The sequence below is a fragment of the Neopelma chrysocephalum genome, unplaced genomic scaffold, assembly GCF_003984885.1.
Source record: "Neopelma chrysocephalum unplaced genomic scaffold, ASM398488v2 Primary Assembly neopelma1_128, whole genome shotgun sequence".
Taxonomy (NCBI): Eukaryota; Metazoa; Chordata; class Aves; order Passeriformes; family Pipridae; genus Neopelma; species Neopelma chrysocephalum.
This window is the reverse complement of record NW_020897790.1, coordinates 327002-343112: the sequence shown is the minus strand read 5'-3', so window position 1 is coordinate 343112 and position 16111 is coordinate 327002. Positions and strand designations below refer to the sequence as shown.

Sequence of the window (16111 nt, the reverse complement as noted above, 5' to 3'; positions counted from 1 at the left end):
GTTTTTTTTTTTTTTTTTTTTTTTGAAGCTTGGAACAATCATGCACACATTTCACTCCTTTTATGACACGTTTCAACCTTTAGAGTAATTATTGAAAAGAAATGTCAGCAGTAGGCGAGGCAGAAGTGTGGTGTTCTCCCGTTTTTGTTGTTCTTGAAAATAAAGGTGGTAAGTAGTGTAAATCCATTACAGTGCTGAGCAGCTGCTGGCCTGGCTCTGGTCAGAGAACTGGTGCAGATTTAGTTGCAGCCCGTGGGTAATCCTTGGGCTGACATGTGGCAAATTGTTCTGAAATGATGGTGGCAGTATGTTCCCAATTCCAAGGAAGCTTAAAGCTCTTATACCCCACTCCTGAGCCACCCCCGCAATACCCTAAAATGAGGGGCCAGCAGAAGGCATGTAATTATTGCAGTTGTTAGAGGGAATTCATCCTCTTATAATCCTGTGTCTCGAAAAAGAACATCAGAAAATTTCCTTGAAGATTGGGATCTTCTTATACGATTAAAGATGTTCCACCTGGCTCGCATTTGAGCAAAGAACAATTGTTTGCTACAAGCTGCAAACCTGATTAGAAGTGTGGTAATCTGAACAGCACATTGCAAACAGATGTTACTCACCAGTGTGCAGCATTTCGGTATAAATATGTATCTGAACAGTGTCTGCAGCAGGGCAGCCTGAGAAGAGGGCATGAAATCAATGTGACACAAGGCCTCAGTTAGGAAAGCTGTTTGACCAGAGCATTAAATTGCCATTAAGCAGGAAATTTTCCATTTTGGGGCATTGTTTCTGTGTGTAGTGCTCTTTATTTCATTTGCTGACTTCTTTAGCAGTGAGACAGGGGCAGCTGAAGTGTAGAAAAACAAACTATTTCTGTTGTGGTATAAAACCCAATAGTTCTAGAGAGGATATTTTTGTTTCTTTGGTTTGGATTTGACACCAGTTTTCTCTCTGTTCCTGAGGCTAACCTGAAGCCACTGCAGGTGTGAAGGTGCATGCAGAGAGGGTTTGTTCCTGAAGGTTGGCCAGGTAGGACTAAAAGTGTTGAAGATGAGTATCTTGGAGTATTTTCTGCTCGGAGCAGATGGCTCTGGTTGTTTCCAGCACCTCCACACAGACTGAGGAACAAAGCAAGATACTTGCTCTTTCCTGACAGACACCGATGGGGGAGCAGTGAGGTCACCGCTCTGGAAATACCCCTTGGAATAGAAGTGTTTTTTCAAACCCGTGTAGCAGGAGCAGTTGTTGCTCACAGCACTATCTGGTGTGTGCCACTGGCTTTCCTGCTGACAGCATCTGTGTAGGGTCATACATGGGGTGCTGGTTCTGAAACTTTGATAATAGTGAGCTGTTAGTGTAGGTTGTGAGTTTGTGGTCACTGATGGGTAATTCTCAGGCTGTACAGTACACAGACATTGATTGCTGCTGCTGCCATAAACAGGTCACATCCATAACTGTCAGAAACCATGGATAAGGAGGAATCTCCTGCAAAGCTAGGGATTTGGAAACCCTGTTCAGAAACCACTGACGAGCTCAGAGGCACTCATTGCCTTGTGCTACGAGGGTGTTATATCTGGATAAAGAAGTACTCCTGTAATATTTTCAGTGGCCTCTGAATGGAGATATTTTGGATAGTTTTTCGGGGGCACACACTTACAAATGCACACATTGGGCTTCCTTTTCCTGCAGCTGCCTCATTGCTGCCAGCACCAAGGCTGGTGTGTGCTATATCCAGGTGCTAATATAGATTCCCAAAAGACTGGGTTGTCTGGATGCCTGACTCCCAAAATCATTAGCAAGAATAACAGTTGAGAATAAGAGGTGGGTCTGTGGAGATGCTGGAGTGGCCGGTGTGCCAGTGCCAGGACATGGAGTGTGGGGTGGGAAACTGCTCCAAGTGTTTCACCGAGTGCTGACAAGTCCTATTTGCTGTACTGGAGAGGTCTGGTACTGAGAAGTACACGTTGTGTACCTTAAGTTATGTGGTCAGTGAGTCGGTGGCTGTTGGTAGAGTTTGGGGTGAGTTTTATCTTGTCAGTGCCTTTTGCAGTTTGTTGTCCAGGGATTGTGTGTGGCAGTATTTAACAAATAATAATAGGACTTTTGGGAAGCCAGGTATACTAGGTAAACTACAGTTCAGTTCTTGCCTTAAAAAGAAATAAACCACTTTATAAATTGTTTTCTGTGTATTAAAATTACATACAAAGGTTCAATTGTTGCTTGGGAGTGTAAACTCATGGATATTGACATATAGAAAACGTTCGAGGGGTTTGTTGTGTGTTGTTAACATCTAACCTAGAAATATTTCCTTTTAAATCTATTTGCATTTATGCTAACATTACTGTTTCAGTAAATATTGGAAACAGCAGGATTTGGAGGCTGGGGGGTTATAGTGCAATGTGAAGGCTGTACCTTTGGGAAATCTCAAGTAAGCAGCAAAATAATCCAGATTCTAATTTAGTGGGTAAAGCAAATATGTAGCATTTAAAATTACAGTAGATAAGAAGCAATCTGACACCAGAAGCAAAGAAGAAACAGCTCAAAGCCCTAATCACCTGATGTTTTCAGTCATTCTGGTCATCTTGTTTTTAAATCCATACATAAATTGTATTGCTGCCGAATTTTGATTATTTCAAGTGTAATTGCAAAGGAGCAAAGTAGCTGGTGGATGAAAAAATTGGATGTTCATTCCCTTTGAAAGAGGAGAAAATGCTTCTGTAAAACACTGTTTCCTGGTCTAAACTAAAGCATAGAAAGAAAAGAATCTGACTTGGCCTGAAAGTTGCATGCTAATTTCTTTGTGAAGGGAAGAATTGTTATGTGTTATGGGTTGGATTCTGGCTGAAGATCTTTTTTGTAGAAATAGCTGGTACCCAGAGCCATCCTCAGCTTTCTCAATCCTGTTAACACATGGAGTCAGTTAAATTCCAGTGGTTGTGTAACGAAGCCACAAGTGGAAGGTGTTGGTTTTGGTGGGAGGATCAGCAGTCCAGGGCAGTGCTGTGGGTAGAGCTCATGAGTAACTGTGTGGCAGGAGCAGCTCCTGTCCCCAGCTGGTGTCACACACTGGAGATGTGAGGAGCTTGTCCCCACAGCTGGGGTGCCTGTGGGGGCCTCCCTGGGCAGGACTGCACACATCTGGGGAGTGGCTCTGTGCCTGCCAAGAGGGGAAGTCTCACCGCTCCTTAAAGCAGCGTGGCCCAGGGTGATCTGTGTCTGAGAGAAAAGGGTATCTTAAGGGCAAATGTACCTTCCAGCTAAGACTGCATTGCTTTTCCTCCTACTCCTTCTTTGTAACAGAAATCCAAGGCTCCTGAAAACATCTCTGCACAGCACAGGGCTCTGACACAGGGACAGACTTGGCCTGCTGAGTGATGAGACCTGTGCCGGGGCACTGGGCAGCCTCTCCTGCTCTGCCTGTTCTTGCCATCTCTTTTCTTTACTGCTGCAAATTTTCTACTGCTCCCAGAATTCCCAAGGCAACCACCCCACGATTGATTCATCAATGAATTGTTCTTTTAGCTCTAGTTGTCAGTGAATAGTGGGGAGGAAACTGTCAGAGTAAAATGAATACCTAAGTTTCCTTGCTATAGAGAAGCTGAGCTGATGAATCCTATTTAGACACAAAGTGGGAATCACTGCTGTCAAACTCCAGGGGTAGCAAGAGCTCTTTGTGCCTCATTTGCCACACTGGAAGTTAGAATGGGCTGTCCTCATGACTAGAGCACTAAGCTTGTCAGAGCAGACTTGTCAAAGCAGAAGCACTACCAGGAATAACTCTGATTAAAAAAAAAAAAAAAAAAATCAGTGTTTCCATACTACTGGCTCATGTTTCCCTGGAGAGGAGCAGCTGCACAGTGAGTGTGTTGGAAAAGGTGTCTCGTGAGATCATTTGTGTCCTTTGGTCCCTCCTCCATGCCCCAAAAGTACTGGTACTGTATTTCCAGGCACCTTGTGCTCTAGGAGTAAAGCTGGCAACTCTGACTATTGATTTTGTGAGCGTTGTTTGAAATATTACATCTGTTTTTAACTCATTCACCTCAGTAAGTACAGGATATACGTGTTTACATCAGCTCCTGCCATGTGTGGCTGTGGAGAGTGTGGAGTAAGTGTTGACTTTGGTTTAAGTTCTTTTTTTTTTCTTTGCTTTTTTCTTTGGACCTGCAGGTTCCCCTGGAAAACAAGTGGATAAGCCAGCCAGCAATCAAGGAAATAACCTAGGGACCCCAACCAAAGCTGGAAAACTGAGCCATGCATTTAGAGATCCCCGGCCAGGGAGGAAAAGTGCAGAGGGACACATGACAAAAGGTGGTGAGGAGTCAGAGAGTGATTTTGAATCTGACCCTCCCTCTCCCAAGAGCAGCGAGGAAGAAGAAGAACAGGAGGATGAAGAAGTCTTGCAAGGGGAGAACGGAGACTTCAATGATGACAATGATACAGAACCAGAGAATTTAGGCCACCGCCCTCTCCTCATGGACTCTGAGGAAGAGGTGGAGGAAGAGGAGGAAGAGAAGCAGAGCTCTGACTCTGATTCTGACCGTACCAAGCAAAAATCAGTGGAAGGGCTCCTGAGCAGTAGGTTCAGAGACGGTGTGGGCAGCAGTGAAATCCAGGAACCCAGTTCAATGCACACATCATCGTCTGAGGTGCCAAGCACTGTGATCAACCCTGGCCAAGAAGTCGATGTGTTTGGGGCTGTGCCTTTTTTCACCCTGCAGCCTCATGCAAGAGAGAAGATGGACAAAGATGTTTCTTCTCAGACAGTTTTTCCCAGCCTGGCCCAGGACCAGGACGACTTTGATGTTTTCACAAAAGCCCCCTTCAGCAAAAAGGTGCCCCAGCAAGATGGGCAGGTGTCAGGAACGGAGCCTCTGCTGTCCCCCACGTCTCCACGGAGCGTGGATATCTTTGGCTGTACCCCATTCCAACCGTCCCTTCTCCCCAAGTCTGCTGGGACCAGAGAGGACCTGTTTGGGCTGGTTCCTTTTGAGGAGATCACAGGGAGCCAGCAGCAGCAGAAGATGAAGCAGCAGCGGAGCCTGCAGAAACTGTCTTCCCGGCAGCGGCGCATGAAGCAGGAGGTGTCCAAGAGCAACGGGAAGCGCCACCACGGCACCCCCACCACCACCAAGAAGGGGCTGAAGCCGAGCTACCGCACCCCGGAGCGAGCTCGCCGGCACAAGAAGGCGGGACGCAGGGACTCCCAGAGCAGCAACGAGTTCCTCACCATCTCAGACTCCAAGGAGAACATCAGCCTGGCCTTGACCGACAGCAAGGACCGAACCAACCCTCTGCAGACAGACGAGAGTCTGCTGGATCCCTTTGGAGCGAAGCCCTTCCACCCACCGGAGCTGCTGCGGCACCCCCAGCACCAGGGCTTTGGGGACAGCCGCGGGGACCTCGGCACGGTGGTCGTGGCCGGCAGGCCGAGGCAGAGCTCCCTGCACGGGGCCGTACATGGTGGGGACGGGCTCAAAACAGACGACTTTGGTGCAGTGCCCTTCACAGAGCTGGTGGTGCAGAGTGCGCAGAGCCAGCAGCAGGCACTGGAGTTAGATCCGTTTGGAGCAGCTCCGTTTCCTTCTAAACAGTAAAGGCTTTTGGTGGGTTCCCCCCATCCTCTCCAAGTCCCTAAATAAAGGTTTAGTGGAGTAATTTATGTGGTTGAAGTGAGAGGGACCTTGGTTGTGCAGCTTGTTCAGGTTCAACAGGGCATGGCCCACTTGCACAATGGAATTGTGAATGATGGCTAATTCTGATTGGAGTTTTTGGTCTTCTTTTTTTTTTTTTTTTAAATAGAAAAAACAAACTAGGAGGGCCATTTTGGTATGGCAGATGGCTCCCAGAATGGAAAGAGGAATTGGATATGAATCACTGTCACTGACTTGGGGGCTGTGGGACATCCTGTCATTCTGCACTTTGGCATTGCCTTTCTGGCCCTCTGCAATGTGCCAAGGTGGAGGGGAACAGGCAGAGGGACCACATGGAAAATGTTTTCCATATGTACAGGGGAGTAATGAACTGCAGTGGTTCTTCGTGTTTCAGTCGCAGCAGACCTAAGAACCAAGACATACTAATATCCAGATTATCTGCTGGAAATAGTCTTTGCTTCCTAGGTGAAAACTACCTTTATTAATCATAAAAGATAAAGCAGCCACGTCCTCAAGGGGCTGTAGCCCAGAATTCCAGAGCACAGCTATGGCTTGGGACCTGGCAGACATCTATGCAGCTGCAGAGATAAAAGGCACATTATTTTTTTGCGTGCCTAAATGGTCAATTTTTTTTTTTTTCCAGTAAGTGCCATTAATGTAAAATAGCAAACTGGAAATTTAGAGTCAAAACTGAAGATACAGAAAATATACTGGTTTGTGAGAAGCCTGAATGTAGGAGAGTGAGCCAGCAGGGACACAGTCAGTGTTTGCAGCACTTGGGAGACTCCTCAGCACACTAGAAGAGGGGCTGGTTTATCCTTGGGCACATATAGAGTGTTTAGTTGACTTGCACAGTTGACTGTGGGGTGACTGTGACTGGATTACAAATTGGGATTTGTGTCTGAAAATACCTTTTCTTTTCCTCTTGGATTTTTATTGCAAAGAAAATGTGTATTCTCTGAAGGCTGTTGTTTTGTACAATAATAGTTTTATGAAATGACTGTAACCTAATTAATGCTCTTGTAAGTTTTGCTGAATGCACTGAGCTTTGGAGAAGCTTCCCTGCTCCCAGCTGTGCTCCAGCCCAGCAGGAGATGGTGGCTGCTGAACCAGTGAGCTGCATTCCCACCACAGAGCCTTACGAGCAGGACCCTGGAAGGAGGTAGTTCCTCGGCAAGTCTCACCTTTATATCCTGCTCCGCTGAATGCCAATAAATAGGTAATGGATGTTCGTACATGGAGGATGGCGGCGTTGGTTGGGTGTCCTCATGCCTCCCCCTGTCACAGGAGGTAAAGTGAAATATTCAGGGTTGTGCTTTTTTTTCCCCAAAGCCTCCTGCTGGTTATACAGTGGTCCTGAGATCTGTGAAGGGGGTGTGTGGATCCCTTACAATATTTGCTCAAAACACATTGAATACAAATCACGTGACTCCTTTGGGGTCAGTTTGATCAAGTACTCCCTTGGGTGTATGTGAGAGCTTCCCCTCACCCTGGTATCTGAAAGAAGCTCATAGCTATCCATACACTATCACTACCTTCATCTTCCTCGGTTTAATTTTTCTCACAGGCTGCAAGTGGAATATTCCAGCTGAGCATGGTTCAGTGTGCCTTTTCCAGGCTTAGAAGTTAAGCTCATAGGAGGTTCTGAGTAGAAATGTTTCAACTCTATTTGCACAGGAGTTTCCTAGACTTTATTACTGCTCTTCTCACCTGTTTGTTTGGTGCCAAAGGCTGTAAGAAGCACATGCCAAGTTTTGTAGCATTTTCTGATACTCAGGTTAACTGTCTTTTTCCTTTTTTTTTCCTCTGCACGTGCTTATGAGCTGCCTTCCCTGGTTTCCTTCAGAGCTGTTACTCACCTGCCTGAAGAGCTCTTGGAACAGAGATGACAGATGGGACAGGGGGTAGAAACAAAATGAGAGTAAAACAGCAGAGAGTAAAACCACGGTCCTAAATGTGGCTGGTCCTCGCCAAAGCCATACAGCTGCTGCCTTCCCAGTGGGAAAGCAACGGGAAGGGTTAACCATGCACGTGGCACTGGGGCTTGGCTCCAGGGCCAGGGAGGCTGTTGGATGCAGAGGGAGAAGGTTGTGCAGACCTGGTGTGGCCAGAAGCGTTCAGGTAAATTAAGAATAGAAGGAAATATGTTTGGGTTTTATCAGTTTGCCCTGAGACTCCAGGCTGAGGAGTGCTGCAGGTTTTCCTTGTGTGGCCCTTTGGTTGGATTTTGGCAGAGGGTCTGTACATGGTTAAATTGCAGCACAACAAAGCTGAAGTGAGGTTGAGCACAAACTGAGATGAGGCAAAGGCAAACTGTAAATCTCAGTTTCTCTAAAGCTGGCATAACATCTCTGGTGCACATGAGTTATGGCCTGTGACATTTGCTTCCTAGTGGCCTTAACAAACCTGGTTCTTCGCACTTGATATCAAACAGATTTTTGTATAAATGCAATTCCTTTGTTTCTAAAGTTATTTTACCTTTCTTATGACTGAAGAGAGATTAGTGCCCCCCACTAAGCTGCCTTTGTGCAGTATATGTTGTTTATACACAAATAAACCCAAGCTGGGATTTAATTTCAGCCATGATCCACTATTCAAAGGGGTTGGAATGTGGGACTGTCAGGGAACAGGATATCCTTTGCCTTTTTTGGGGTGTGTGCTCACCGTGGAGCACCCTGTGACCTTACTGAAACCCAAGGAAGCCCTTGCTGCAGTAGGCATGTACCGTGCTGCCCAGGAAGGCAATAGTGACAAGGTAAGGGGCTGACACTTCCCTTCTGGCCGAAAATCCCCGTGGATTTTTACAGCTTCTCCTTCAGTATGCTGAAGGACTGAAGCACAGGCCTTCTAGGATCAACTGCCGGGGAGAGTCTGTCCCGGGGTACTAAGAAGCCCTTATTGGTTGTGGTCATTGAAAGGAAAGCCAGGTAGTTGTGCTTGTCTGTGGACTCAAAGGCCACGAGGTGTGTAGTTACCTGCTCTGGCTGCCCCGTGTGTGTGTGTGGGCCCTGTGAGCACCAGCATTGGAGGAAATACCTTCTAATCACTCTGGGTGTCCCAGTTAGTTAAACCAAGTACTGTGAAAATAAGTTGATGTATTTGCTACTGTGAGAATAAGAGTTTATCTGGAGTTTTTTATCCTATATCGTGTATTTTTATATATGAGAAGCCTATATAAAATATACCCATGCTCGCACACATCACGTACCCCTTGGAGGTGCTGTGGTTTGGGTAACCCAGCAGCCACAATCGTGTTTGTAACTTGGAGTGAATATGTGGGAAACCTGTGAGGGAAAAACAAGTGCCAAGGGTGGCTGCTGTGCTACTGTTCTGTAGTGCTTATTTCAAAAGGAAATCAAGGAGGTTGTGTGTATGGCTAAAGTTGTGACTGAGGCATCACCTAGTACTAAAGAGCATAAAAACTACTTTAAAATTGCTGGCATTCAGCTTTGAAGTGCACTTTCCTGAAATACACCTCCATTTCTTGTTAGACTTCAAGTTTCTAAAGCTTTTTTGTGTACCACTAAACAGAGAACTTTTAACTTTTTTGTGAGGCTGATGTATGTCATAAAATCCTTGGAGTTGTTAAATAAACAAACCTGGTAACAGTGCCTTTGCAGGTCTCCTTGAACTCTGCATTGTGAGGTATTTGTGTTTAGGCTTTGATTTACTCGTTATAAGCAGTGCTGTTTCTGCTGAGTGATTTTGTGGTGTCACTGTCTTTAAAGTGTTAAAATACTTGTGTTTGCTGCTCAGTCATCTTGCTTTGTCCAACTGGTTAAAAATGTGTGGATCATGTGCTATTTTGAATTCCTTAGGCTCAGTGTTACTCTTTAAAGCCTTCCTGCAGACAGGCTATGTGTGGCTCCCAGTGCCACTGCTGTGGACTTGGCTCTGCACTTCTAGACAGAACTTTTATGTGGTTTGACGCCCTTCTAGCAGTTGTTTACTCGAGCAGGTTTTTTGAATGCTGCTTGTACTGATTTTACTCAGTTGAGCTGAAATAAGAATGGAATTGGTCAAGAAACAGATGAAGCAGCAGCAGGGCTTGGTTAGTAAACAGCAGTGGCAGTAGGCTGTAAAGCTGAGTTTATCAGATTCGTCTAGAGATGCTCCCCCAAAATTCCAGACAGTCTCCCTGTCTAGTAACCCCCAAGGCGTGGCACAAGTGCCATGGCTGAGCCACTCACATCTGTTGTTTTGCTGTGTGAGATGCACAAGTGATGTTACTCCAAGGAAACCGCCAATGACCTGGACTTTATTTACAGGTTCACTATGTACATAGAAGACCATCATGCAGCTTGATAAATTTTGTCAGGGTAGTAAAAATGCACAGCTTGGCAGTCAGTTTCCTTATCCAGTGAAAACTGATAAAATAGTTAAGAGTTTCCATAAAAAAAATACATTAGTAAACACAAAGTCAGTATGATTCCAGAGCACATTCTTCAGATATTATTGTACACATAACACTGGAAACAACTTCTATACTTGCAGGTTCCTTGTCAGGCTTCAGTAGTAGTAATTAGTGCACTTGAAACTTGCTTGGTTGTCAAGGTAAAAAAAAAATATAAAATCAGTGTTTACACTGGAAGGCTTAAGGTCTGGGAGCTGAATTGTAAATGTAGAGTCAGTTCTTGCCAATGCTTGTTTCTGGGGTTAAAAAAAACAAAACAATACAAGAGCACCAAAACAGCCCTCTGAGCTGAACAGAGGCATCCCTGGCCAGCACACTGGGAGGAGCTTGTGTCCTTCCTTCTCCATCGCCAAGGAGTTCAGGTGCCTGTCTGTAAGCTCCAGAGGAGTTTGTATCCTGCCTTCTTTATCCCCAAGGACTGTTCAGGTGCCTGTCCATGAGCTTCCACTGCTACTCTGTGTGTTCTTGGCACACCCTGACCAGAAAGGCTGAGGAGCAGGGCTCGTTTAGCCCAGGCAGAGGGAGCTTTGGGGGACTCACAGAGACTGCCCACCCCGAGGAGGGCCCCACACAGAGCCAGCCTGTTCCCTCCGACTATGGGGACAGAGCCACTTGGGATTAGTCCTAATGGCATCATGGTGCATGTGGAGCAGCCTCCAAATGGATAATGCTGACACTTGGGCAAGTGCAGCAGCAGCAACAGGTACTGCTGCCTGACTGAACTGTCAACATAGGCACAGCTGCTATATACAAATCACTTAAAAATGTTGCCTCTAGCCCAAAAATCCAAAGGATTTCAATCCTGTTGGAAAGACTGGCACCCCTGGAGGTTAATCATGCTGAGTTACAGCTACCCAATAACTTGTGCACTTCATGGCTCCTGGGTGTTGAGTTTATATGCGATGGTTCCACAGCAGATCCTGAAACTCCAGGAAGCCTTTTCCCTGTGGCAGGATTATGGCAGCAAGTCCTTTTGGGTAACAGCGGCTGCGAGTGCAGTATAACCTTTCACACATGGAAAAGCCAAAGGTCAGGGATTTGCATCCCCAGCAGGTTCACTACTCAGGCAAGTGCACTGATTGCAAGACAGCAACAAACACGGGCACACGGGCTTAGTGCCTCTCCTGGAATATTTCACAATACTGAAGGGATCTAGAGAAATTTCTTCAAGCAATGGCACTGCCCCTATTGGAGGCAATTTGTAAGATCTGCAGTGAAGATCTAGCTGTGCTGGATGTGATCTTAACTTCCAGAAAAAGGGAAAGAGTTTGTCCAGAGGAGGACACAAATGCCCTGAATTCCAGTTTACATGTTCCTGTACCAACGCTGAAGCACAAGAGCGCTTTTCGGGCAAAGGCAGAAGGATGCACAGACCACAGGGCTGTGCTTCAGATGCAGGACTGGGTCCCAGAGTTCCCACAGTTTTACAGGCACACTGTCAGGAGCATCCTCCTAATTATGCACCTGAACAACACCCAAAACCCTGGTGACCACACCTGTTGGCTCAGCCAAGGGTACTCACTTCTGCTGTTTGTCTTTGCCAGGCAACAGAAAGTCCTACTGAGATCTGCATGCCGAGTTAGACAGCCCAGCTTCCCACTGTCCTGCTCGAGGAAGACCTGTCTGGTACTTGACTGCAGATCAGCAAGTGGCTGAGAAGGAAACGTCTCCCAGATGCCAGGCAATGCTGTTGGGTTTACCAAAGCTCGTGGTAACGCTCTGCCCCAGCAAGAGGGTAACAATCCAGGAGTCAGGAAAGGAACTGCCTCAGTGCTTCAGTCCATAGCACAGCTTGTTATGTGAAGTCCAGCCCCTCAGAGACAGAAATCCCACTGTGGTGCCTCTGAAATAGAGCAGGGAAACAAGGTGAATCACTTACTGGGCACGTGAAATCAGCAACTCATTTGATTTCCACAAAATCCGGGAAAAGGCTACTTAGGGACAAAGACTAACGATGTCTTGAGACTATTAAAATTGTGACATAGAGCTAGAAGGGATCTGGCAGGGCTTAGTCCAGCCTGCTCTAGAAGTGCTCAAGGACCCAGCAGCTCCCCAGAGCCTCATCCAGTGCAGCAGAGTGCCTGGCATCAGATCCCTGCTTTTTCTTCACAGGAAGCATTGCACCAGTCAGCACCTGCTCTGGGGAAGTGAGCTGTGCTTAAACCCAGGATCATTTCAGCCTGTGGTTGTTGGACCATCCCACTGCCCGAGGCTGTACCTTTGCTCACAAGTCCACGCCGTACTCGGGGCAGGGCTTGCTGTGTCGGTATTGCATGATGTACACCGTGGACTGGTGCCACCAGTACAGCATCACCACTGCCAGGATGTGCCACACCTGGTGGCTCGAGCCGAGGTAGTTCAGCTGGCCTGTGGGCAACAAGGGTGAGGGGTTAAGCTGTGAAATTCAGCAACAGCGAGTGCAGTGCAGTCAGCAATCAGCCTCCTGCAGAGCTCCTGCACACCCTGCACTTGGGGGGAGGCGGGGCAAGGGGGCAAGTTCTTTAACGAACTCCATGGAAGTTGTCTGCCTCTTCTGATGCAAACATGTGCACCATTTTTCTCTGCATGGGAACATGGTCAGCCTTCTCTCCCAGGAAGTTCACCCACAGCAAGGACTGTGATGCTGCAGGAAAAAAAAACACCCAGAAGAGAATTTCCTACCTGGGAAGTATCTTTCTGGAACTTTGGAAATATAGAAGAGAAAAGCTACAGCAGCGATGAAGTACATGACAACTACCCGTGGAGCAAACTCCTGCAAAAGAAAAGGAAGCTCTCCTGTTAGAAAGCAAAACCAGAAAAAAAAGTCCCTGAATATAAAGAAGAAAACAGCATGAAAACCCTGAATCTTCCTTCACTGCCTGTGTCAGCTATGGACAAATCCAACAGGGAAACAAATGCCCAACTCTGAGAAAGCCTGAATGGGCATAAACTTGTTTTATTCTGACCTTTCTGCTTCTACACACAAGGTACCCAGTGTTCACATGCAGCCTGCAGCAGACATGGCACTTGTCAGTGAAAGGCCATTTGCCTTACAAGGATTGCATAAGAGACAGAGGGCTGAGCAGGCAAATGCTGATTGCTGCTGCCAACCCAGGGAATTGAAGAGGAAGCAAATAATTGCCCCATCAGCAAATAATCACCCCTGGTTGCCCTGTGGAGCTGTGGAGGTGGCCAGCCCCGAGCACTAATGCAGCCTGACAGACTGCTTCCTGCTCCACAGCCACCTTGGCTCCTGGCCCTGGCCCGGTGGAACGAGGGTGCGGTCTGCCCCCCTTGGCTGCTCCGTCCCCAGGCAGGGACACACCTCCATCCAGCTTCCTTCTCACCATGCAGGTCTAAGGCAGTACAGCAGGCTGAACATATACAACCTGTCTACCCTGATCACATTTTTAAGTGTCTGCATTTGGATTGTACCGACCAAAAGAATTCTGTACCTGAAGGAATTTTAACTCCTGCTGCTTCCCCATCGCTTCCCTGAGTGTAAGAGGACTCAAGAAAGATGACAAGTGAAAAGCAAAAGGGAATCTTATTTCATTCTTTTTTCTTACCTGTACAATGGATGCACTAATGCCACCATTGAGCCAAACCCAGTGGATGGTGGGAATGATTCCATAGCCAGACACGGAGCAGAAGATGATGGAGCGCAGCCGGTGCCACTGCTGTGTGAGGTAACTAGGATGGATCTGAGCAAAAAACACTGCCAAGATCATGGCCAGCACGGTGATCAAATACACCTGGCGCCAGTACTGAGGGAAAGAGAAACAAAGGCAAGTCTGTGGGTTTCTTATTCTGTGTAAGAGTCAACTCTGGGCAGGAAGTTTCAATGACAGATCACAGTGATAGATCAAATCTGTCCCTGCTGCAAGCACCACAGTGGGTGTGAGTGCAGGGACTTGTGGTGGTCAGCTGGCAGTGAGGGGAAGGGACTGTATTGCTCGGGGCACCTACAACACATCCTTTATTCCAAGCAGTGCCTGCACCCAAACACTGTCAATGCACCTCTGCCTTAGCAGCCCAGTTCAGCTCCCTGACAGTGTGTACATGGCAGGCCTTGGAAGGGAACTCATTTCACTCCTCTATTAGATGGAGAGAAAACAAGCTTGTTTCTGCCTCCTGGCAGCTACCTTGTGGGCAACACTGTTTGAAGTGCCTGTGGTGGGACACATCCCATGATCGGCCTCGGGCACTGGACACAGGTAGGACCTGTAAAGTTTCCCTGCTTTCAGAGAAATTTAAATATTTTCTTGAGGCTTTGTGCAGTTGACATCTGGAAAGGAAAACCTCCATTTGCCTGTCCCTTCAGCCAGCACAGTTCTGCTGGGGCCAGAAGGACACGTTTCAGTTCCTACTCCTCTCTCCCCACTCCTGTTCTGCTTGGACACCTGCCACAAATCCCCTTCCTACAGCATGAAAGCAACAACAGGACGACAAGAACTAAGCGCTGCAAGGACAATGCTCCTGACTCACGTTACTGCAGTAGAAGGCATAGAACACGCCTGACACGTAGCAGCCCAGGATCCCGATGGAAATTCCTGCGTAATCCAGTGCCATCCATCGCCGGCTGGTCTTCTCCGAGCGGTGACAGCAGAACAGGTGATATCCTACTGAGCAAAGCATACAGACCTACACAGAGGTTCAAATGAGGATGATTAATTCCTTAAACACCAACAGGGAGCACACAAGCTTCAGCCCTGCAGCTCGAGCTGGCCGCTGGGCCCCGGCACATTGTGCGGGTGTTTGCTCCTAGGCTGGCATCAAATTCTATCCTCGAGGAACGTTTGTTCCTCCGTGGAACAAAGGAGGAGGGAGGAGCACAAGAGCAGTGCTTTTCTAGCCAGCGAGGGAGTTTTTCCCACTTCTGGCTGTACCCAGGCATCCTGTACTGGCAGAGACCACACGTAGTGCCCTTCAGCTCTGTGCTGTTGCAGGGCCAGTGTCCATCACAGGAGCCTCAGCAGCCACATGTGACACACCTGAAGTTTGCTGTGGGAACACATGTATCTGACATAGAAGCTCATGCTCAGACCAGCTCAGAAGTCAAAACACCAGCCCTCCTGCCCTTCCTGACCATCAGGCCATGGCTGATGCCCGTGCTCCGGTGGGAAGCCCTTTCCAGCAGCACCTGATGCTGTCTGGGAGCTACGTCAGACACCTCTCAAGCTGCTGGAGCTCCGAGACACAGCCCTGACACGGCCCTTGTTTTTCCACAGGCTCTCTCCTGTGCCAGCTGTGTTCAGTCCTGCCCGGTTTACTGCAAGGAGATGAGACCGACCCACCGAGACTTGTCCCTTGCAGAGCAGTGCGGTTCAAAGGGCGCTGTGTCCGCACGGTGCGAGGGGCTTTAACCCCCCGGGGCGCTCCCGGCCCGCGCCTACCTGGAAGCAGAAGAGGCAGACGGAGCAGATGACGAAGTCTTCGCGGGAGGCGCCGGCGGCGGGCAGCACGGCCGTCAAGTCGTAGATGCCTAGCGTGAAGAAGAGCAGGAAGCCGAGCAGGTGGCTCCAGATGTTGACGGTCTCGTTGGAGAGGATGAAGAGGCTGCGAGGAGACACAACGCGGGACAGGCGGTGAGCGGGGCCCGGGGAACCGGGGGGGCGCGGGGCGCGCTCACCTCTTGATGCAGAGGCGGGAGGGCAGGTAAGCGCGGTATCCGTCGGTGATGTAGGGGTTGTCCTTCAGGAACACCGGGATCTGCTCGTACGTGTACAGCCGGATGCCGCGGGGCACCAGCACTGGCCAGTACTGGTAGCTGCCCAGCTCGATGTAGTGCGCGCTGCGCAGCAGCTTCTGGTGCATCCTGCCCGCCGCCGCATCGGCCCGTCCCGCGCCCCCCTCGCGGGCCAGGGACCGGGACCGGGAGCGGGATCGGCCGTGGGATCGGCCGTGATGGCGTCACCGCGCGGCGCCAAACGATGGCGTCATCGCGCCGCTCCTCCTCGCGCGGCGCCGCAGCGGCCGCGAGGGGGCGCCTGAGAGCCGCCGGCGCCGCCCGCGGCCCTTCCGACCCCAGAGATCCTCCGGGATCCGGGACCCCTCTGACCCCCGGGAT

The 16111-nt window shown here is 48.6% G+C and overlaps 3 protein-coding genes across 5 annotated transcripts in view; 2 read left to right on the top strand and 1 right to left on the bottom strand.

Moving 5' to 3' along the window:
- Positions 1–5656, top strand: part of BMP2K (BMP2 inducible kinase) — a 41873-nt gene extending 36217 nt beyond the window's left edge. For all 3 annotated transcript variants that reach the window (XM_027698447.1, XM_027698449.1, XM_027698448.1), the window contains exon 16: positions 4165–5656. In XM_027698447.1, coding sequence (XP_027554248.1) covers positions 4165–5591 — 1427 coding nt within the window. In that variant the 3' untranslated portion in view covers positions 5592–5656. The remainder of the gene's footprint in view (positions 1–4164) is intronic.
- Positions 1–16111, top strand: part of LOC113974898 — a 423368-nt gene that overhangs the window by 85900 nt on the left and 321357 nt on the right. The gene's annotated exons all lie outside the window — the stretch shown is intronic.
- On the bottom strand, positions 9885–15951 carry PAQR3 (progestin and adipoQ receptor family member 3). Its single transcript, XM_027698459.1, has 7 exons — positions 15674–15951; positions 15438–15600; positions 14530–14685; positions 13611–13808; positions 12724–12814; positions 12281–12429; positions 9885–11905 (listed from the first exon to the last, which is right to left on the bottom strand). The coding sequence occupies exons 1-6, from the start codon at positions 15856–15858 to the stop codon at positions 12287–12289; spliced, it is 936 nt and encodes a 311-aa protein (XP_027554260.1). The 5' UTR covers positions 15859–15951; the 3' UTR covers positions 9885–11905; positions 12281–12286.

Excerpts from the sequence above, each read along its gene's own strand:
- PAQR3 (XM_027698459.1), bottom strand. The coding sequence starts at position 15,858 with ATGCACCAGAAGCTGCTGCGCAGCGCGCACTACATCGAGCTGGGCAGC. Across the intron at positions 14,686-15,437 it reads TCTGCCTCTTCTGCTTCCAG|GTCTGTATGCTTTGCTCAGT; the intron begins GTAGGCGCGGGC and ends ACCTCTGTGTAG. Across the intron at positions 12,430-12,723 it reads TCCAGAAAGATACTTCCCAG|GCCAGCTGAACTACCTCGGC; the intron begins GTAGGAAATTCT and ends TGTTGCCCACAG.